The 22,328-nt window shown below is 46.2% G+C and overlaps 2 protein-coding genes across 7 annotated transcripts in view; one reads left to right on the top strand and one right to left on the bottom strand.

Annotated features, from left to right (window-relative positions):
* The window catches only part of prep (prolyl endopeptidase), a 24,096-nt gene extending 1,768 nt beyond the window's left edge, over positions 1-22,328 (top strand). Inside the window, exons 2-16 of one of the 4 annotated variants that reach the window (XM_088286964.1) lie at positions 10,247-10,388; positions 14,433-14,497; positions 17,057-17,131; positions 17,357-17,490; positions 17,597-17,727; positions 17,810-18,019; positions 18,239-18,360; positions 18,456-18,561; positions 18,807-18,998; positions 19,083-19,280; positions 19,611-19,714; positions 19,782-20,013; positions 20,086-20,217; positions 20,292-20,448; positions 21,628-22,328. In XM_088286964.1, coding sequence (XP_088143090.1) covers positions 17,435-17,490; positions 17,597-17,727; positions 17,810-18,019; positions 18,239-18,360; positions 18,456-18,561; positions 18,807-18,998; positions 19,083-19,280; positions 19,611-19,714; positions 19,782-20,013; positions 20,086-20,217; positions 20,292-20,448; positions 21,628-21,922 — 1,935 coding nt within the window. In that variant the 5' untranslated portion in view covers positions 10,247-10,388; positions 14,433-14,497; positions 17,057-17,131; positions 17,357-17,434 and the 3' untranslated portion in view covers positions 21,923-22,328. Of the gene's footprint in view, positions 1-10,246; positions 10,389-14,432; positions 14,498-15,927; positions 16,135-16,563; positions 16,831-17,056; positions 17,132-17,356; positions 17,491-17,596; positions 17,728-17,809; positions 18,020-18,238; positions 18,361-18,455; positions 18,562-18,806; positions 18,999-19,082; positions 19,281-19,610; positions 19,715-19,781; positions 20,014-20,085; positions 20,218-20,291; positions 20,449-21,627 lie in introns of those variants that run through there. The other 3 variants (XM_088286965.1, XM_088286963.1, XM_088286966.1) reach the window with 3 other exon arrangements.
* Positions 674-10,406, bottom strand: prdm1c (PR domain containing 1c, with ZNF domain). 3 transcript variants are annotated; one of them, XM_088286962.1, is made up of 7 exons: positions 10,335-10,406; positions 6,596-6,853; positions 5,189-5,308; positions 4,015-4,267; positions 1,851-2,818; positions 1,643-1,771; positions 674-1,572 (listed from the first exon to the last, which is right to left on the bottom strand). In XM_088286962.1, exons 2-7 carry the CDS (start codon positions 6,824-6,826, stop codon positions 1,000-1,002), a joined length of 2,274 nt encoding a protein of 757 aa, XP_088143088.1. In that variant the 5' UTR covers positions 6,827-6,853; positions 10,335-10,406; the 3' UTR covers positions 674-999. The 3 variants fall into 3 exon arrangements, with proteins under 3 accessions (XP_088143088.1, XP_088143087.1, XP_088143086.1); XM_088286961.1 differs by lacking the exon at positions 10,335-10,406 and adding an exon at positions 8,498-8,659; XM_088286960.1 differs by lacking the exon at positions 10,335-10,406 and adding an exon at positions 7,297-8,473.

Here is a 22,328-nt window from a genome sequence, read left to right as displayed (position 1 = left end):
AAGAAAAGGGTACGCGCATAGTAAATACCAGTGTTGTAAAGCAAACAAATACAATGTGTTTCTTTTTGAATGTTTTACCCATTTCGCCAGTCTGCAAAATATTTGAAGTTTTGCTGTTGTGAAAATTTGCTTTGCCGCATTTTACCACAAAGAAAGCTGACAGAACTAATTGTCTTTTGTATTGTACGCCAACTCAAAGCCATAAGTAAAAAAATTGGACGCCAACAAATTGCTTGCTTTGGTATGCTAACTAACATTTTTGCCATGAATGTCGGTTATTTCTATTTTAAAGTTGTTACATCATGATATGTTTTTTAACTGTGTAATAAATGTCACATTGTGATGAGCAGGCACATTGTTCATGTAAAAAAAAATGCGGTAAAACTAAAATTTGACAACAGTCTAAAATAAAAGCGCAGCTTTTATGTGCTTTAATCAACATTTCAGCATTGATATGCCCATGCGGCAAGCCGCTGTGAGGTGATACCGTAGATGCCCCGAAACTAGCGTCACAATTATGTCGAAAGCGAGTTAGCGAGGTAACAGCTTGACACGTGCTGTAAATACATCCCTGAGCCCATAACAGGAAGTTTATCGACGTCCTCAAGCACACACGTCAGCATCGCTCGCTCGCTCACAAAAGGGCACCACTACACAAACAATGGACGCTTCCTCCTCACAAAGTCATACCTCTGCTTTATTTGTATCGGTAAGAAGAAGACATATAAACACACTTCCATTCTCACTCTTACTGGTAGGAATAAAAAAATGTTTTATGCATTATGATGTGTTTTGGACGACATGACAATATTGCGATGTCACGAAACCCTGTTTGTAGAAATCAACATGAACGACTTAATAAATTAGCAACTTTATATACATTAAAGCGACAAAGTGTTACGCTGTGCTGGTGGAGTCTTGCTACTTCGCATGCAACAGTCGTTTATAGATGCGGCTTTACCTCCAGTGCCAGACAGCTGCTGAGTTGACCTGTTAGGATTATATGGCTGGATTAGCAAGGCCGTCTTCAGGCTCTGGCATGCAGCCTGACTCCCGCTTGATGCGGCTTGGATGCAGAGGTAGAGGAGGTCCGAGGTGGCGTTGCGAACCCTTCTTCGCCGATTCGAAGAGTTCGAAGGCCGCCACGGCGTCGTCCTGTTGCTTGGAGGCGCAAGTGTCCAACCGCCGAATGAGGGCAAGCACATCCCTCTTGTCCATCTTGGCCTCCGCCGCCATGGCCTCGAGCTGCTCGGCCGCTTCGCTCACGTCGAACCTCTCGATCTCCGAGTTGACTCTGTGGAGCTCCTCGGGGGAGTGCTTGCGCGGAGACGAGGGCGAGAGAGGGCAGAAGCTCTGGAGGTGCACTTGAAGGCTGCACTGGTGGAAGTAGGCACATGGGCAGCAGGGACAGTGGTGCGGACGTTCTCCGGTGTGGAGGCGTTTGTGGAGCTTGAGGTGGATGAACTGAGTGAACCGGGCTGGGCACAGTTTGCACTGGTAGGGCCTCTCACCCGAGTGCAACCTCTGGTGGGTTTTTAAATTACTGGTGCTGCTGAATCGCTTGTGGCATACCTGCGTCAAAAAACAAGGTCGTATCCGGGCCGATTTGTATCGCAAAGTGAGGGCCACTTGAAAAACTTACCTTGCACTCGTGGGGCTTCTCTCCCGTGTGAACCAGATAGTGTTTCTGCAGGTGGGCCAGTTGAGTAAAGTTCTTGTTGCAGGTTTGACATCTGAAGGGACGCTCGCCGCTGTGGACTCGCAGGTGGACCTGAGGGCACGGCTCGTTCATGTTAACACCCTCCAAATAAGTGCAGCATTTTCTAATTTGCCCTACAAAGTAATCCTACCTTGAGGTTTGACAACTGGCCAAAGACTTTCCTGCAAATGTTGCACTCATACCGGATCTTCCCGTTCTGTCTGGTAAGCGGGTACGACAGGGTCTTGTAGCCGATCATGTGTTCTTCTCGTTTGGACTTCCCGAGTTCCCCCGCATCCGCCGTGTTGCTTTGCATTGCCGTCGTAGGTTTTGAGGGGTCACGGTCCGGTGACGCCGCCGTACCGAGTGGCGGAGACCGCCCTCCGGGTGCCAGTGAGGGCTGCGCTCCGCATGGGGCGCTGATCACGGATGTGGCAGCGGATGTGGACGGTAAAGGGACGTCTCCATCTCCCGGGTGCCCACAAGGACTCTTGAGGTAGTTTGCTCTTTGGGATATGAGCTTCTTTTCGTCTTTGGTCTCGCCAGTCGGAGAAGGATTGAGGTCATCTTTGGTGTTTGATAGTGCAAGTGTTACGTTCTTGTGTTCCGGATGAAGGAGGTTTGCATAGCCATCAAAAGGCACGACATGAGCGGAGAGTGTCAGGTAAGGTTTGAGTCGATCTGCGTAGGACAAGTAGGGGTGAGGTAGAACGCTGTCAGGGCAAGGTGAGTAGTGGGGTAGGAGATAAGGGGCGTGCCTCAAGACAGGATACACTCGATCGGGTACCGAGGGTTCTGGGTAAGGTTTGTTTAGGACGTGGCTTGGGCTGTGCTGGAAGCTGAAGTGCAAACTTGAAGGAATGTGGCTACTTAAAGCTGTCTTTTTGGCTGCCGGAGGACTACAAGACGGGAGAGGGGGCAGAGCTGCGTATCGGTGGACCGGTTCGGAATGGGACTGAATTGGGTAGACAATGGGGAAAACGGAGAGGTTACCCTGAGCTAAAGAACCGTCCATTTGTCGGTGAAGGCTAGCGAGGGGCTTGTGGGGCTCTTCTCGGAGGATCTCAGTCACGCTGTGTCCGCGTTTCTCCGTCGTCTTCTTTTGTGATTGACGATGTCCTGTTGACAAACATACAGCAAGCGCATTTGTAGAAGCACGAAATTTCAGTTCATTTGTTATTTTCCTAAAATTTACAGAACAATCCTTAACGTGTATTGAAATGGACTAATCGAGAAAAAATGAAACATTTTGCGTTATATTGTTTTTACTCCAGTCCTGTAGGTGGTGCTAGTGGGTCTCAATATACAAAGCGAAGATGTGATTTGTTCATTTATTTACTGTAAAATTAGGCAATTTCCTACGCATTTTATTTGAATAAGTTAGGGCCACACAAATTATGAGAAAAGTTGTAAAGTTATGGGAATAAAATTCATAATAGTCAAAGAAAATGGTCATACTAACTGAGCAAATAAAATGTAAAATTATGAGGAAAAGTTTTGAAAATAAATTCACAAGTACAATTACAAGGAGGTCAAAAGTTTTACTGCAATGCTACCCACTCCACATCATGCCTGCACATTTCTCCTCTTTATTCTTTGACACATTTCAGTCCGTAAAAAACAAAACAAAACAAAACCACGGTGCAACCCTTATCTACTATTACCCCTTGTGCGACCCCCTCCCCGCCTCCAACCCTGGCCAAACAAACAGCCGACACTCAGAGAGACATCAGTCTGTCAGCGGGTCGCCCTGTCAGGAAGTTCAAGTAGTCACTGGAGCGCTTCCTACTTCTCCTCCTCCTTAAGAGCCAAATAAATAAAACGAGTCGTGCCAGAATGCTGTCAGCAGCTCAGGCGAGCTTACGGTCGTCCGTGCACACAGTGTGTCACGTGCGCTCTTTTGTGTTGGTGAATGGTGAGGCGCATGCTTTGTGTGGCGTCGAGCTGACAGCTGTGTTTCGTTGCGGCGTTCGGGGAGAAGCTGACACAAGACCAGAAATTGCTCTCGTCTTACCTACCACGACTGTGGCTCCACCTGAGACCGGGCCCTCCATTCAGGGGGTCTCCTCTCTTTTGTGTCCCGGGCTAACAAAACGCCCGTGGGCGTGATGGCGAGTATCAAGAAACAGCGCGACCTTCTGGTTTAACATTTAGCATTGTTGCTCCTGACCAGACATATTTTAGAGACATCCGAGCATTCCAAAGGGAGGAAAATTGCTCAAATTTGGTCCGAATGCCGATATGAGTGGACAACAATAATTATTTAGTCATTTTACATGAAAAAAAAAAATCTTATCCCCGGAAAAAAAACTTACCAGCACAGTCCATCGCAAGTTGCCCCAGGGGTGGGTAGTTACAACGCCGGGCGAGTTCCGAGCAGTACCACACCAGCAGCTCCTGGCCGGGAAGAAGCGGCCTAATGGTGTAGAAGTAAATGTCGAGACCACTCTGGCATGCGATCAAGTTCTGCTCGTCGATGCCGCAGGCCGGGTTGACGTATCGCATCCAGTTGCTCTTGTCTTCATTCAAACCATCCAGGATGTGGTCTAAGGTCCCATGGGAGAAGACCTGCAGCGGGGCACGCAAATCACGTGCTGATGACTAATCAGTTTTATGACGCCGTCTCAACCCGAAACTATGACGTCACGGGCCGCCAGATGCTTTTATGGTAAATGCGATAGAATCTCTCCGAGATAGGCGCCGCGTGTCTAACAGAGGAAGTTTATTTCATGAGTACATTTCTTTCATCACGGATGAATCATCAATTTTATTGGCTTTCGGAAAGTCACAGTCATCTTTGCGCTTCATTCCTCATAAAAAAACCTACTTCAAGAAAATGATGATTTGCTTTAAATTCTTCTTCAGACTAAATGTAACCATTTTTACTCTATTAAATCAAGTACGTTAGACAGGAAAAATTGTTTATTTTTTATTATATTATTATTTATATTTATATATTATTCCTATGACTATAAATAATAAAAAAATCATTTTAAAAATAAAATAATAATAATAATATAAAATAAAGGTTGACAAAGCACTTGAATAGACGCTTCAGGTTTCATTCGCAACTTCTGCAGATGTGTTGAATCGTGAGAGCGTGTGCTGAAAGTTGTCCATATGCTGCTTATTTGGAAGGTGACGGTTCTCAGGCTCAAAAAGCCACTTCCTTTTCGCTGCGTCAGTGTGCGAGCGTTCGCTACGCTGGAAAAGCGCGGACATTTTCGACGCCGTGTTTACTGGCAGAGACGAGCGCGCAGAGGGGCGAAGCGCTGCGTCACTGAAACCCAACAGCTGTACGCTTGCGAACGTCTACAGCCACGCTCTGAGTGTATCGACACCGCAGCCATGTCAAACTTCACAGGAGGCAAAAAAAAAAAAAAAACCACGACGGCTAACCAGTCCCGCAGCACGGCCGCATCGACGTCTCAGACGGAGTGAGAGGATGTGAATGGTTTTCAAAAACAAAATGTGCGCTCGCTGGCTTACCCTCCAAAAGTACTTTCTATTAGCATCCTTCAGCAACGTTTCATTGGTGTATCTTTCGCCGACGAGAGGCCCGAAGCGTGTCCCCTTCGGTATCAACTCCTTGCTGGTCACTCCGAGCACCTGTCCAAAACAGAAAAACACCCAACGATCGTGTCGTTTACAAATTGAAGGCCTAGGTCATACGCCCATTCGGCTGTCATGTGACATCAAGACAAGGTTGCAACAGGTAACGCTGCTTAGAATCTGGTGTAACATGCACTCAGAGAAGCGCAGTGCAGTGCAGGCGTGGGCAACCTACGGCCCGGGGGCCACATGCGGCCCGTTAATCGTTTTAATCCGGCTCGCCCAACTTGAAAAAAATGAAATGAATAAACCTTGTTAATGTTTTATTTTCTAAATACTGTGGTTTTCCAAAGACATCTATATTTTTGTCATGCTTTTATTCACTTTCATATAAAATGAAATTTATTTTTTTCTCCAAAATCTGCTCCTGGTCTGGCCCCTCTGTCAAATTTTAGAACCTGTTGTGGCCCGCTAATCCAAAAATTTGCCCACCCCTGGCCTAGCGATGTTTTCATGAATGACGCACTAAAATTTTGTCTGACTTTCTCAAAAGCAGAACATGAAGACAAACAAAAACAGAAATAAGGAACCTTCCAGAATAGCATACCCCCCCCCCCCGTACTCATGCTAAATATTTCAAAAGCCAATCGGCCAAAGTTGTCTTTCCAGGCATTACAATTTCACTCCTACTCATGTTCTGTCACATGCAGGTGTGAAACGCACCGCTCTCGAGCCTGCGGGGTGCGGATGAGAGGATAAAGTATCACGGGCATCCCCCCCTCGACTATAGTTGAGCCAGGCGTTCAAACCCCTGTAAGGCAGCTCCATGGCGGTTCTCTTGTGTCGGGTCGCTCTTTGGTGTGAGCCAGACCCCAGACAGACTTTACTCGTGTGTCAACGTGCTATTTTAGCATCTTGACTGCTTCCTCTGATCAAAAGCACGCCCCCTCTCCATTCATCATCCACGGGGTTAATCTTTTACTGTCTGCCTTACTATCTCTCATCTCCTGCAACGGGGGTTAAACATAAACCACTTTACAGCATGCTTGCAAATAAAACGGCGTAATGTGGCTGACCCAGAAGGTGGCTTCTCGGTGCCTCGGCTTTGCTTTACGGTGTAATTGAGCGCTAGAACAAAAGGGCTGAGAATCCGAGGTAGCTACTAATCACACAGACCTCGGGCTATGTGCCGAGGGGCTCGGGAATTCTCTCAGGCTTTGCCTCGATGTAGCAAAGACTGAAATTAGACAGCGACTTGTCAAGTGTTTCCCGCCCGGTGATGGATGAGTGGATGCAGGGGTGACGCAAGGTAGCGCAAAACATGTCGAGATACGATGACCTTACCTGCGCCGAGTCCGGGCGGCGTTTCAGGGCCAAGTTCCTGGGCAAGGACCTCTCGGCTCGTGTCTTGCTGCAGTTTGTCGACGCTTCCTCCAAAGGGTGGTCCTTTACGATGTACGTGCATTTGTCCTCAAAGTCGGCCTCGCTCCACGACGTCATGTCTGAGTCCGCAGACGCCGCCATTGCGGCCGCCGGGACCTCCGTCCTGTGCGGTGACCCTTCTGAGGTTAACATGACTGTGCTGCACTCAGAGGACGAGGCCTGGAGGGAGTCGACATTTTAACGAGGTTATTTCCCAAGAGTGGGCTACAATGGAGACGTCAAGTACGGGATATTTTGCTGAGGTACAATTTCCGACAAAATGGAACACCAAAAATGAGGACGATACAAAAGCGCTTTTATAATATCCCAAAAGTTAGGCTGGCGTCTCGGAAAAAAGGACAAAATCAAAACAAGCCGATGTAGACCAACATCTGTTCTTCAGATAAATGAGGCCCACCAATGTCCACTAAAGAAGATGAGCCGAGGCTGCTCGGGTAAAAATAAAAATACTATTGTCCTTATATCAAGCCGACGTGATATCAAGTTATTATTTTAACGCTCAAATCTCGACGTACTGCCACCACAGAGAGTGAGACAACAGGAGGCATTTTTACAAGATGTTCTGGAGCTAAAATTACAGTGAGGAGGCAGCCGCGACTTACTTTCCCAGCCTCGGCGACTACCGGACAAACAAACTTCAAAGCGGAGCGCTCATGCTGGCTGCCCCTCTGCCCCCACTGTCCCATACATCCTGTGAAAATCCCAGTCACAAACCCCGGAGCTGTAAGGGAGGTTCCTGTGCGCGTCATCCCCCCCCCCCAAAGCAGCAAGTCCACTTTCACAAGGAAGCCAGCCAGCGTTCTCACTCAATCCAGCAGACTTCCTCTCCACCAAATGAGGCTCTGTGCTCTCTTCCTCGCTTGTGTACTGTCTCTCCCTGCCGTTCACATGAAGATTGTAGACAGATATGTCGCCCACAAAGCTCCCCACCCAAAGCCACGACTGATGGGATGAAACAGTGAAGACAGAAGAAGCTTTGATTAAAAAAACAATGCTGGGGTATGCGCTCCAAGAACTGCTTCCTCCTCAGGCTGCTCAGGTTGCCACTCAGATGGTGATAAGATAGCGAGCAGTTAAATGTGACCCAGCACACTTTTGTTGAAAAAAACCCTGGGCCGGTTCGTCGGAATTATAAATTGGAGGGAGGTGGGGGACCGTGTCGAATGACATTTGGAAGCAAGGTTGCATACATTATATACCCGGGCTAAAAAGCGAAACGTGGAGAGTCTCTGTTATAGAATAGAAGACTTATTCATATCCCGGCAATTTTCACAAACATTCGCAGCAACATTCTCATGAATTCTACCGTTCAATCTAATGAGCGATAGACTTCAAACTGGATTGTATGCAATTAATGATTGTAATTTCAAATGTGTTAATTTAGGACATTAACAGCAGAATATTCCTTGTAAGTCACAAATTTCCCAGGTCCTGAATAATTTTGGGTTTAACTCGTCCGAGACCATATTTGTTAAATGATAAAGGACACCACCGGCACATTAACATTAACGTTCACTTTCCGCCCTGTTTTGCCATGAAAATGCGCGCGCCTCGGAATGAGTGTCACAAGGCTGACAGCTCACTCCGAAAGCGCGGATGCCAGTGGTGACACTGCAGAAAGCCGATTGTGAAAATCAAGACATGAGTCAAAGGCACACAGCTGTGACCTGGCGTGTCACGTCATGAAGACGCCCTTTGTCTCGATATGCGCGGCTCGGCCTGATGCGAAAGCGTGAAAAGGAAATCAGGGCTGAGTGCGTTGGAAAAATTGGCATTAGTTGGAAAAGGATGGAACGCACTTACTGTCAAGCCTTGAGAGGAGCCGCACATAAGTGAGGCTGTGTCGTGAGCTTGAGTGTGTGTGAGAGCAACCAGTGGTTCCCGTCCCTGTCTAAACCTCTCTCTCTCTCTCTCTCTCTCTCTCGCTCGCTCGCTCGCTCTCCCTCTCTCTGTCTCATGCAGCCTCAATCTACCTGTTTGTGACCGAGTACGCTTAGACTCACTTCAACGGTGCAACCTCCTCCCCCTTTACCCCATGGCTCCTCCTTGGAGTGTGTGTGTGTGTGTGTGTGTGTGTCACTCTCTTGCCCCAAGGCGTGAGGCTTTCTCTAAAGGTGGGGGGGTTGCTGTCACCCAGCTATGTCCGGATCAGACAAATATGTCTTCATTCTTCCGAACATCGACTTCCATCCGTCTCAGAGTGCGAGACAACCATGCGCGCTTTTGTGTTGGCGACGTGAAGACTGCTAATAGGGGATGACATCATTTGAGAAGGCGAAAGCGCCGAGCCGGCAGGCATGGCAGGCACGGCATGACATGGCATGGCGGGCCTAGCGGGGGGGGGATGGCAGAACACTTCCTCTCTGCGATTCGACATCAGCGCTTGGTTTCCACTTTCGAACACTCAAAACGATTCTCATGATTCTTTCTCGGTGTCATTGGATGTGATATCGTCCCAAAGTGAAGCTTTGTGATAAGGCGCAGGCGCCAAATTCCGGTTCTCGAGGATCACTATCCTGCATGTTTTAGATGTTTCCCCCCTCCAAGTCACCTGATTGAAAAGATCAGCTCATCAGAACGCTCAGCTGGAGCCTGATAACGATCCTGAACATTTGAATCAGCTGTGTTGGAGGAGGGAAACATCGAACGCATGCAGGAAAACGGGCCCTTGAGGACCAGAGTTTGACACCATTTAAAGTCACCCAATTCCTGAATCTGTTTTTTTTTTTTTTTTTCATGAGGGATGTTTTAAGAGTACAAGTTTGCGGGGTTGCAACAATATGCGTGTTGTACTTCGCGTTGACGTGCGGTCGGAGCTTTCACTCTCGTCCTGCCTTCCAAAAGCAACATTTACCTTGGCGCCGCGCCAGCCCATTCAAGAAGCGCCTGGATTTCCGCACACATCATTCTCGTGCTTGACACGCGACACGCTGCAAACAACCTGCCTTGTCTTTCCATTCGCCGTCGTCGTCGCTTCGCCTCGCAGGCTGTTCTCGGAGTTTATTGTGTCTTGTCTGCTATTGTCTTGTTTTTTTTTCTCCGTTGGTTTCTTTTCTGACACATCCTGTCCTGCTCGCCACTCCTGACTAAGCTACTAATTACAACTGCTGACATGAGCCACCGTGTAATTTAGAATCCGCTTCTGCGTCTTTCTCCTTGCCTTGGGTCATCTCCTTCATCACCTTCTATTTATCTCCCCTCCTCTTCCTCTCCGAGGCTTCCCTATCCCAGGCTTGTCTGCTTACCTTTTTTAATACTCGCTTGCATTGTGTGAGCCGTCCACATATGGATTTGTGTGTTCATAGTACCTGCGTGCTAGCTTTGAGAGTTGGCTGGCACGACGATAAGTGGTTTTATCGCGACTTGACATACATGCGGCGAGTTCACAGGAATGTCATTCGAATTCGTCATATAAAAACAATTTTGTGTGCCACTTAACAGGGTCAAAACGTAGACTTGGCTTTTTTTTAAATATTAAACTGCCTTCAGAATTTTTTTCAAAGCGTTGATTTTACTTGTCAATTTTGTGCTTATTATTATTATTCCCTTAAGATGCCGTACAAGCTTTATCAACGTGACCGCGGCGGTCGGACGTTTTGTTCCCGTTCAAGGCACCCAAAGGTCCAACGGCACCACCCACCTCGACGTCCACCAACTGTCTTTCCTCCACCGGCGGATGATCTCCTGTTGACAGGTTATTATCATACTTTCGAGGCTGAGCGGAATGTCGCTGCGCTACATGTACACACGTTGCCTTAAATCTTCTCCACACCACCCACAGAGAAAAAAAAATTAAAAACAAGGCAGTCACATTGCAAAAGTGACAATGCAAGCGGAAATACTTTCAACTTTCTTTATTTTATGTTAGTCTGCTTCGGCTGCGTTCACTCACATTTATCATTTGCTGTCATTTACTTTTGAGCTTCCCTTTAGTTTTAGTTTGTCATCTTGCCAACAAATTCTGGACACCTCGATATTCCCCAATGTCTCGGAAGGCCCTTTTCTTTTGCGTGTCTTTTCTTCCCTTTTTTAATGGCCTCAAAGCTTCTTTGTGTTTTTTATTTATTTATATATATTTTTAAACAACTTTGTCGAATGTTTAATTTTTTCTGCTCAGCTGCGACTAATTTCATTCTTAGATCAAAGCTACTTTGTCACATTGACGACGAGCAGTCTGTGGTCTGTTCTCAGAGAGAGCATTTTTTATGAGAAGTAATGCACTTTAAGAAAAGTAAATAAATAAATAATTGATTAAATAAATGAATGAATAAATAAATAAAAAATACATGTTCACAACAATCCAAATTTCTTCTCATAAAATGATGCTATTTTCTCTGAATTTACTGTCGTTTTTTTTTTTCTCCAACGCTCGTAATATTACGAATCTACGCGTTCGACTTTTGTTACTCGGTACAACACCAGTAGTTTGTTTATTTTTCAGGCCATTCCTAATTGTTGCATCGACTATGCCTAACGTTTGTGCAAGAGCTCTGATCGATTTTGCCTCTTCTCTCCGCTTGAATTTTTTATTTTCCCCTTATAGACAGCTCCCTGGTCTTTAGGGCAGATTTCATACAGACCGGCAACCATTAACACTCACATTCACACTTAAAGTTCTAACTCACAAATCATTATCCTGGCGTATCAAATGCATATTATGTTTGTTTTATTTTATTTTATTTTTTTAACTTCGGCAAGATCCGGTCAAACAATGCGGACGGGTCGGATGTGTAATTTTCTCCCGTGGATGATAGCTTGCCACAAGGCTCCTTCCTGCAGACGAGGCCGCGTGCTGCACTGTCATTTGTTGTTGAGCAAGAGCACCCGAGGAGAACAATGCAGCGTGATTCAAGGTCTTTACAGCTTCAGGAATGGCGTGTGTTGTAAACGGGGGAACTTTGAAGGCGCCCGGTGACAACATGGATGACATCACCAGGTGCCACGGTGTCTGTCTGTGACACTTTTACACAATCGCGCGGCACACACGCACTCTCTCCTTCTTCTCTGGGGAGCCGTCAGACGGCACTGCCCTCCACCTGTCTCCATGTCTTACCTGCCCTAGTCATTAACAGGGTCCTGGAGCCCCACCGTAAGTGCACATGTCAACAGCGAAATTACAGGGCGCACCTTGCCACACATATTTGTTTTGCTTTTAAAAGGGTAATATCCGTCTGCACGCAAAGCTTTACACTCACTCGGCTTCACTGCCCCGGTCCACCTTTTTTTTTTTCTTTTCTTACCCGAAACAAAGTGAGGTTCAAAGATGGCAAGAAAAGGGATGATGGACAAATTGAAGCACATCAAGGGTGTTCTTTTGTCCTCTTAACTTGCATTACACCAGCCTGAATATCCCCTTTGGCGCCGTGTTTTGCTCCTTGTCGCGTTCCAAAAAAAATATTGACCTGGGTTACAGGCAATTATTAAAATGCTTTCAACATTTATTGGAATATAGTAAACAATAAGACTGCTGGCAACAATTCCATGGAACAAATCAATGCTGAAAATGGCCCCACCCCCACGGGACCCCCCCACTCCAATTTATTTCCGTGAATTCCTGATGACTTACGTTACGAACATTTGATGGCCATTTATCGGCGTAAAGTACCTCATTCTGGTCTGGTCAGACTCTGGTACGCTTCTGGATGCAGAAACTGAAGTCAGATAAGCTAACAATATTGACCTCTTTGGTGATTGAATAATTATCAATGTTAGAATTTTTTTTATTTTTTTACCCTGATTGTCTGCTTGTACGAAGCGTATCGTTTTACTCTCTCTCCTCGGTCGCATGTAGTGTTCACTTCGAAAAAGCACACTCACAAATTGTTAGCTTCTTCAAATAATGGCCCAAGTCTTATTTTAACAAAAAAAAAAAAAGAAGCTTAAATCAGCTGCATCCTTAGTTAGACAGATCATTCATTCCAATCCCTGAAAGGATTTTTTTCTTTTTTTTTATAAACTTAATCTAATCAGAATTAGTTTCAGGTTTTTCAGATTTTGTGAAAAACCTCAAGAAGGATTTAGGCTATTATTTTAGGGGTGTGACCAAATATTGTTGTGCCACGAATGTTGTTGTTAAGTTGCATTGCTCGCTTCTCGTTAATGTTAAAGTGTCAGTCAGCAAACGTGGAAAAAAACAATGCATCAAATTTTGGTGCGCATGTTCGTCAGTTAGCAGTCGACTTCCTGGTTTGTGGCAATAGAAATGACGGCGACGTACCTCCACCGCGAGTGTTTTGGGCTCCGGGGAGCCCGTTATGACTGATGGCATAAAAAGGCAAAACCACAAGTCAACCACAGATTGTCTTGTTTGTGCGATTCATACACGACGGCTTTTACCTAACGAACAAAACGATGACGTTGTGATCAGAAACTAAATGTGACGGCTGCCACCTTTGACCTCTCGCTGTACATTTCAACACAAATTAGGACAGACGAATGGCCGCAATGACGGCCCTGCGTGGGCAGCAGCCCGTCTGGTTTGACGAGTCGGAAAACACGCTGCCAGAGGACGAGATACAAATCACTCAGAATGCGATTGCCAAGCTTCTTTTTTTTTTTTTTTTTTTCTTTTCCGACCGTGACGTCTTTTTAATGCAAGTGTAAATATCAACCATGCATGTGGCCCACACCTGTACGTCACAGCGTTTTGTTCGTGCCAACTGTCCCTTTATCCTGACATCTTTCAGCGGGCCGCCTTTGACTGTCTCGGACTTCCTTTCAACATGATCAGCGCAAACAATGACAAACTTCCCTTCCACTCTGAATAATTGGCAGGTTCTTCTTGTCGCTCTCGTAATGTTTTTTTGTCTGACGTATGATTGAAGTGATCCAGTCGCGTTACCTCAGCCGAGGAGATTTCATCACTTTTCATGAGCGACACACACACACAGTGGAAGGCCTTTTACTAAAATCATTTCTAAAAACAATGATCTCGTGCACCCCGTATGACAATAATTGTCTGTGAAATGTGTTTACATCTGTTTTAATTTTATTTACAAATATTTGCAGGTCACATATTATTTAGGTGTGACTGCTCATGTTAGGAGCCCATTCTTACTGGTCACATCACAAGTTTGCAAAGCGAGAATGTGAAGCTTTACCCCAAAGCCTCAATTAACAATTGGCTTTTATTCGGTTTCCTTGGCAACTGCCACCTAGAGGCTTTGCTGCCCTACGCAGCAAATTAAGAGCAAAGTCAAAGACAGCAACGAGTAGCAAAAATAAATAAATAATTCGAACCGAGATGACTCCATGCAGTTGTGCCATCCCGGTGGACCTCACATATCCACACTCGGACTTAACCTTTTTTTACGATGAAATATTTTTTCACATTCGTCATACATCCAGACGCCCAATTTGTGCAATTTGTAATTTCCCACTTCCTGTTGACATCTTGACGGGACGGGTCGTCCTGACCATCGACCACGCCACGCACAGACAGGACAGGACAGGACCGAGCGGAGACTGTCGCTCTGGCCCTCGGTGGCTAATAACAGCCCGACGAGACAAACAGGCAGGAAGCCGTCCTCTGTGATCTGCGCACTTAAAAGCATCCGTGAGCATTGTTGTGTCGCCTTGGCATCCCCCCCCCCTCGGACAACCGTTATTATTAGGATGAAGGGGCAACTTAAAATAGGTTTTTAGCTGAGGTCGTGTCATTTGTGTTTACATCGTTGCAATAACGTTTTCTGGTGTTATTGACAAATATGTTTTGATTGTATTTTCTTTTCCCATGTAGAAAAACATCCTGCAATCGGAGTGCTTGTGCAACATGAGTTGGAGATGACGTAATCATAAGAGAAGGTATGCTGCTGATGGTTCCTTGTTTGCTTTCACAATTACCCAATTTAGCTATGGAACGAAAAAATGTGAATTATGCAAGCCTCGCCTTCGCTGCTGAGATGAATACAAATTAAGATCCAGCAGCCTGCTCTCCAGTAGGCCAATTGCATTTTATATTTAATACAGAGCACTGATTCAATCTCATTTTATTCTCTAGATCGTGCTGTTTTCTTTGAAAACCAATTTCTTTTTCCGGCTTCCTGTTCCTAGTGTGTGTTTTTGTTGTGTCCGCTTCCTTGGCTCTATAAATTCTGCCTAGCAACAAGTGGCCGTGCAAACGGGAACGACAAGTTGATCTATTTGTTCCTCGTTGTTGCATCTGTTAGATCACTCAAATTATTTTTCTGTCGTACATTTTTGTCATTAAAATTAGAGTTCGATCATAAGGACAGCGGGTGTAACTGCTGAGTCCGTGTTGCTAACCAAAACAGCAGCACCTACCGAGGCACATAAACAGTCTCTGGGAGGAATGTGTGACTTTCCATATGTTGTGTGAACAATTTAGTCGTAATTGAATGTTTGTTACTTTCTGTTTTGAGCATGCGCTAAATTCTAACTCTTAAGTCGTAACCTTGTGATGACCCTCACACACAAACACAACAGGTGGTCGTCCTTCTTCATCCGCTACCACCGAGACAGGTGCTTCCTCCTGTGATGGGGGTGGACGCCGGATAAAAAACGAGGAAGGAGGAGCTTTAATTCATACGCTCCCAGCTCATGTCAAAATACTCCCCCACTTACTCACGGAATAAGAATAAGAGGTCACATGTTTTTGTTGAATGCAAACGCATTCATTCAAAGTGTCAGTGTTTGTCTCCCACGCCGGTTTGAGAACAATACTTTCCGTGACCCATATCCGACAGAGGCGAACAGGAAAACATCCTCTTTGCATTGTGGGGTATTCCTGATTTGAAGTAGGGGAAGAAGAAAAGAATTGGGTGGAGGCCAGGACCATCTTTTGTTCCATGAATATGTCAACGTTACATCTCCAAGTTTTCATTTCATCTCCCGTAAAACAGGACAGAAACCTTCCTTACGCTCCCGCCCATCTTACTCTCAGCCTCACTTTCGCTTTGTGTAATTCCAGACAACGCGGACGAACCGTTTCTTGTGAATTATGACGCGTGTGATGATAAATCTGAAAGTAAGAACTGTGCGGAATGTGCCAGAGGACATCTGACCGTCTGATCAGCCGTGGTATCCAAACAATGCGCTCCATTTTTACTGCCGAGAGAGCGCCACGTCATTAAAACCTGTTTGCAGGGTCCTATCGACATAGCTGGGAAGAAAGCCAACGAGCGGCAGTGTTGTAACCGCCGCTTTCATGTGGCCGACGACGACACGCCGCCTTAAAAGCCCATTTCTAAGAATCACTCACTTTTCTTTTAGCGCCCAGGGCTCGACCCGTTTCCTCAAGGCCTCCAGTTATGTGTGGCTTCATTTTGCCTTATCTGCATGCTATCGGTCTTGTGCAAGAATGGGCGCCAGTGATAATTAGAGCCAAATCAAGATTGATTGATCAAGTTGGAAGAGGAAGGAAGGGACGGAAGTGCTGGGGGAGGCGGGCCTGAGACGAGCAGAAAGAAAGAAAGAGGAGGGTAAGGTTGGGGTCTCTCCTTCTCTGTCACATAGATAAGAGTTGATGATGGAGATTCCCGGTGGACGCACATAGTCTTTAGCTAGGGGTGGAAAGGTCAACATTTAAAACTGCACTCTTCGTACTCTACGGACTTTGGTGAATCATCATGTGTGTCAGACAGGCAGAAACGCTTTTGTTTTCCAGAATAATCTGTTATTGTGGTCATTGAAATTTTATGTATCGTAAGTACTAGTTATCCGATACCATTAGTTGCAAGAGTGAATTCTCACATTGGTATTGGTTTAAAAAAAAAAAAAAAAAAGTGGTATTGAGCATCCCAAATATAGTCATGTTGTTGGCTTCACAATGTGGTGAACTCGTGTTCCAAATTCGCATGAAAATTGCTCCAGAATTTCTGTCGACTGCATTGTTACTGTGGCAATCTTTTTTCCCGATGACAGGGGGCGCTCACGCCCAAGCAGACGCAACGTCACCTCTTGACAGCGCTCGTTGGCGGCCGTGTGTTAGCAAGGCTTCTCCGGTGCCAAGTTTTCCTTTGCGTGTTTATCTGAAATAAATGTTCTCAGTCTTCCAGAAAGCCATACGTAAATATCCACTTCGGTCACTGGGGCAATTTTTTTTCTTACGCAATTCCCGAAAACCGGCGTCCAGAATGGCTTTTCAGTACCCCGCCGCTTTCCGTGACGATGCAGTCGTAAGTACAGTGTGTTAGCCTGATTAGCCTTAGCGTGCTAATGAACCGGGTTTGCCGCCATTGTGCTCTTAAATTCGTTGAAGAGAACGGCTTCTTTTGTTAGCATGCTAGTTAGCTTAGCAGGGTTAGCCACTCCCTAGCCGCACTCCTTATTTCTGGACGAGTCACGGACCGTTCCTTGCTTGGATCACGTAAAGTCTGACAAGAGGTGTTTTATGTGTCATAGGTGGATGATTATCATGGCTACAAAATCCAAGATCCATACAGCTGGCTGGAGGACCCCGACAGTGAAAAGACGCAGGTACTAAAGCATCTTTGAATCCGAACCTCTTGAAGATTGTTTCAAAAGCAAACCTGTCGCTGCTGACCATTATCTCGCTTTCAAATGTTTATAAAAAATCACAAATGTTGCTTAAAAATTGATGGAATGATCTAATGTCAGACTATTACGCCTGCTTGACTCTTCCAATTGACTAGAAATGTTTAAAAAAAAAAAATTAAAAGCTTAACCTATTTGATTTTATAGGCGTTTGTCAGTGCTCAGAATCAGCTCACGTTGCCATTTTTGGAGCGCTGTGAGGTGCGAGATCTGTTCAAGGAGCGCATGACTGAGCTGTACGACTATCCCAAGTATAGCTGTCCCTTCAAAAGGGGAAACCGGTAAGGCTGGCAACAACTGAAGCCAATCATCGCTAATTCTTGCTTGGTTTATGATAAATAAGTCAATGGTTATCTTGCTCTGATGTCCATCCGTCGTCATGTCCAGGTACTTTCATTTCTACAACACTGGCCTCCAGAACCAGAGTGTGATGTATGTGCAGGAGAGCCTGGATGCAGAACCAGTTGTCTTCTTGGATCCCAACACATTTTCTGACGACGGGACAGTTGCCTTACAAGGTAATGACCGAGACCTGATTCCGTGACATTAAATTCTTAAGAGAAAAATTCCCAAACATGAACAATTTGCCTCCTCTTTAAGGCTACGCATTCTCAGAAGATGGCGAGTACTTGGCGTACGGCACAAGCGCCAGCGGCTCGGACTGGGTGGAGATGCACTTCCTGCGGGTGGAAGGTGCCGTGCAACTGGAGGACCGTCTGGAGCGGGTCAAGTTTAGCTGCATGTCGTGGACTCATGACGGGAAAGGCCTTTTTTACAACTCGTACCCCGAGCAAGAGGGCAAGAGCGACGGTGAGCTCAAGATGAGAACAATCTTTCCTTTTTTTCTTCTATTGTGGATTCAACGGAAGTAAATGTGCGATTATGGACTAGTTTTACAAGATGCTTTCAAAATGTTAGGTAATACATTTTACTTACATGTATGAATCGTCAATACTTTTTAATAGGCCTCCTTCGCATACCAACTTTGTACTTTTTCACACTATTGACAATAAATATCTTCTCTTCTAGGAACTGAGACCTCAACTAACTTGGACCAGAAGCTATACTTCCACGTTTTGGACACCCCGCAGTCTGAGGACGTGCTGTGTGCCGAGTTTCCCGATCATCCCAAGTGGATGAGTGGAGCCGAGGTCATTTCTCGCCTGCCCCCAAATGAGGCCGATTCTGTGCTTTTTGCTTTGTTATTTCTCCTCACTGAGCGGTGACAAATGTTGTCACTGTGTAGGTTTCAGATGATGGCCGTTATGTGCTGCTGTCCATCAGGGAAGGCTGCGATCCTGTCAACAGGTTGTGGTATTGTGACCTCAAGAAGACACCTCAGGGGATTACAGGCATGTTTGGCGTTGGATTTTGGCTTGCGCTTTTTTGTAAAATGTGTTATGTCGGGGCTGTGAAGAAGCGAGGACCCTCTTAACTCAGTTACTGCCATTAAAGACGTCAAAGATCCACAAATTTTTTTTTTACACTCGCCTAGTCGTGAATGAATTCATTATCTATGCACTTAGCCTTTTGTAATTTGACTATTATAATGAGGCAATGTGTTCAAGTTTGCTTTCGTTCCTCTCTGCAAATCCAGGACTTTTGCCATGGGTGAAGCTCATTGACAACTTTGACGCCGAGTACGAGTACGTCACCAACGAGGGCACGGTGTTCACGTTCAAGACTAACCTGGATGCGCCGCGTTACCGCCTCATCAACATCGACTTCGCCTCGCCGTCGAAGAGCGACTGGGCGGAGCTCATCCCTCAACATGACAAGGACGTTATCGGTGGGCAGCGGCCGCCGTGCGCTTTTATCTTCAGGATCCGTTTATTTTGTCCACTTGACATATTGTGCTGTCTTCCGTTGGCAGTATTCGCCACCTGCACGTACTCCAGCTACCTGTTTGTGTGCTTCCTCCACGACGTGAAGAATGTCTTGAAAATGTATCGTCTCAGTTCCGGGGAGGAGCTCAGGACTTTTCCTCTGGATGTCGGCTCTGTGGTTGGATTCACAGGAAGGAAGCGCGACTCGGAAATCTTTTACTATTTTACCTCCTTCCTCTCGCCAGGTAAAATTCAGTGATTGTGTGACTTTGATTCAATGGGAACATTTGCAGCTAGTTTACATCTGAAATGCTGTGTGCCCTCTTCTGGTAACTGCTGAGTAGTGAAATGTCTCGATTCCTTTGAAAGATCATCAACTGAACATAAATATGGCAAAACATACATGAGAGTTGTCAAATTCCAAATGATTGACAAAAATCAAGATCCTAGATCATTTGGAGAGCCTTTAAAAAAAAATGCAACTGGGATTTTTTTTCCCTAGAATTTAGTCCAGTAGCAGAATTTTTGCTGCCAATACAAAAAGTTTTTTGTCTTTATTTATTTTTTTTATCCAGCCATCATTTATCATTGCGACTTGACCAAGGAGCCTCTGCAGCCGCACATCTTCAGAGAGGTCACAGTCAAAGGCTTTGACCCGTCTGACTACCAGACCACCCAGGTAACAAGAATCAAACCTGTCGCTTCATCTTTTCCCATCTCACCACCGTCCGCCGCTTCTCGTCCAGATCTTCTACACTACCAAGGACGGCACTCAAATCCCCATGTTCATCGTTCACAAGAAGGGCATCAAGCTTGACGGCTCCCACCCGGGCTTCCTCTACGGCTACGGCGGCTTCAACATCTCCATCACGCCCAGCTACAGCGTCTCACGGCTGATCTTTGTGCGGCACCTGGGCGGAGTCCTGGCCGTCGCCAACATCCGGGGAGGAGGCGAGTACGGCGAGACCTGGCACAAAGGTGACGAGAGTTATGTTACGATTCACAGAAATGAGTGTTTCTACTTACGCGCGATGCTTCTCCCTGTTTTAGCCGGCATGCTGGCCAACAAGCAGAACTGCTTCACAGACTTTCAATGTGCGGCCGAGTACCTGGTCAAAGAGGGCTACACCTCTCCGTCCAAGCTCACCATTAACGGAGGCTCAAACGGCGGCCTGCTCGTAGGTACGCGTCACCCGGACATGGTGCGTCCCTCCGTGATTGTTTATTGATTTATTTTTTTAAATCCTTCCATGCAGCGGCGTGCGTGAACCAGCGGCCCGAGTTGTTCGGCTGCGCGGTCGCTCAGGTGGGCGTCATGGACATGCTCAAGTTCCACAAGTTCACCATCGGCCACGCCTGGACCACCGACTTTGGCTGCTCTGAGGAGAAAGACCAGTTTGAGTGGCTCATCAAGTGAGTGAAATGCGTTGTGGCCTTCATGGTTTTCAGCTTTAGTTTCCATGGTTACTTCGTCATTTAGCGTGAACGTATTCTCCTTAATGGACAACATGGTGTTAAAATATTAACCACACATTTCAGAGGTGCTCGTGGCTTTAGTTCACAACGCAAATTTAGTCGAGTGATTCGACAGTGCTTACGCTGGCTGTAGCCGAGCAGTGCACTTAATTTTGCTTGGAGACATCCATGCATTGTCCGATCCGCTTCTCCTCACGAGGGCGCGGCGTGCTGGAGCTGGTGCACCTTGCACCTTGCACCAGCTCCAGCCAAGACAAACAACCATCCTTCCGTTACTCAAATATGTCTTCCGACCCAAGCAAGTCAAGCCCAGAAGACTGTTCTGTTTTTTTATGATCACATTCCTTCATATATCATATCATTGTTTTCCTCTTGAAAAAATGTTATTACTGCGACATCGTCAACCCGTTGGGAACACATATTTAAATAACTGAATATAGAATTAGAATTAGAAATTCCTTTATTGTCATTGTACTCAAGTGTGCAACGAGATTAGAGGGCTCCCCTCTCCAGTGCAAGCCCTCTGGCAGGCGCTACAGATGCATCAAATCGAGGACCAATAGACTGAGAAACAGTTTCTTCCGAGAGCCATCTCCATTCTGAACTCTCACACACACACGAGAACACCCTTACCTTGCAGAACAGCATCGTGATGTGTTTTTATATACCCCATTCAGTACTAAATTCCATTGCACTCTCTTATTTATTTATCTAATTTATATATTTGTCTGTATTATTGCATTAGTGCTGATTAAGATCAAATTTTTCATTTTAGTTTTGTGAGTTTCATCTTTCCTTGCAAACCACATTTGACAAGTTCAGATTGCAAAGGGCTGGACCGAACTTTGTGGGATCAAATTGCAATTAATTCCTTAAAACGAACATGTGCTGAAGGTCTGTGAGATCACAGTGGAGGAGTTGAGTTTTACCTGAGATTATTTTGTGATCGTCTCCCCTGGCTCACCGTCTTTTCCAGTTTGCCTTTCATGCACCACCGATATTACCTACTTACTTGACGTACGTGAAGAGAGAAGAGGCAACTAACGATGTGTTTCCCCCACACTTTTTCCACACCTCTTGGAATATGTGTCTTACCCGCTCCCACCCGCCCGCCAGATACTCCCCTCTCCACAACATCCGAGTCCCAGAGGACAACGGGGTCCAGTACCCCGCCGTCCTCCTGCTGACGGGCGATCACGACGACCGGGTGGTGCCTCTCCACTCGCTCAAATACATCGCCACCCTGCAGCACACGGTGGGCCGCAGCGGCAAGCAGTCCAACCCCCTCTTCATCCTCGTGGACACAAAGTCGGGCCACGGCGCCGGCAAGCCCACCAGCAAGGTCATCCAGGAGGTGGCCGACACCTACGCCTTCATCGCTCGCTGTCTCAAAATCTCTTGGGTCAAATAACGGGCATCTCCTGTCGATGTGTACGTGCGCATGTGCCCCCTCCTCCAAGAACTCCCATCTGCACTTCCCGAAAGACCACAAGCTAATGCGCAAACGCCATAAGCGGGGGCGGGGTTACTGTGATCGGCCAATCAGCTGCTGTCATGAGGCTCAAGTGATAACCCTTCACGTGGCGGATGCTCCGCCTACATATTATTTATTACTGATATCTCAGCTTGCACGTTTCTCACGAGGCTGCACTGTTCAAATGATCATGATGATGGTGTGTGTGTGTGTGTGTGCGCGAGTGTGTGTGCGCGAGTCTGTGATATTTCCCACCAATTCACTAATTTCTACCTCTTGACATAGGCTGATTGTTACCATTTGAAAGGGAGCCAAACAAAATAAACATCTTTTTTTAAGCAGG

The sequence above is a fragment of the Idiotropiscis lumnitzeri genome, chromosome 21, assembly GCF_059441095.1.
Source record: "Idiotropiscis lumnitzeri isolate Australia: NSW breed Sydney's pygmy pipehorse chromosome 21, RoL_Ilum_1.0, whole genome shotgun sequence".
Taxonomy (NCBI): Eukaryota; Metazoa; Chordata; class Actinopteri; order Syngnathiformes; family Syngnathidae; genus Idiotropiscis; species Idiotropiscis lumnitzeri.
The sequence above is the reverse complement of the archived record's forward strand: the minus strand, read 5'-3'. Positions and strand labels throughout refer to the sequence as shown.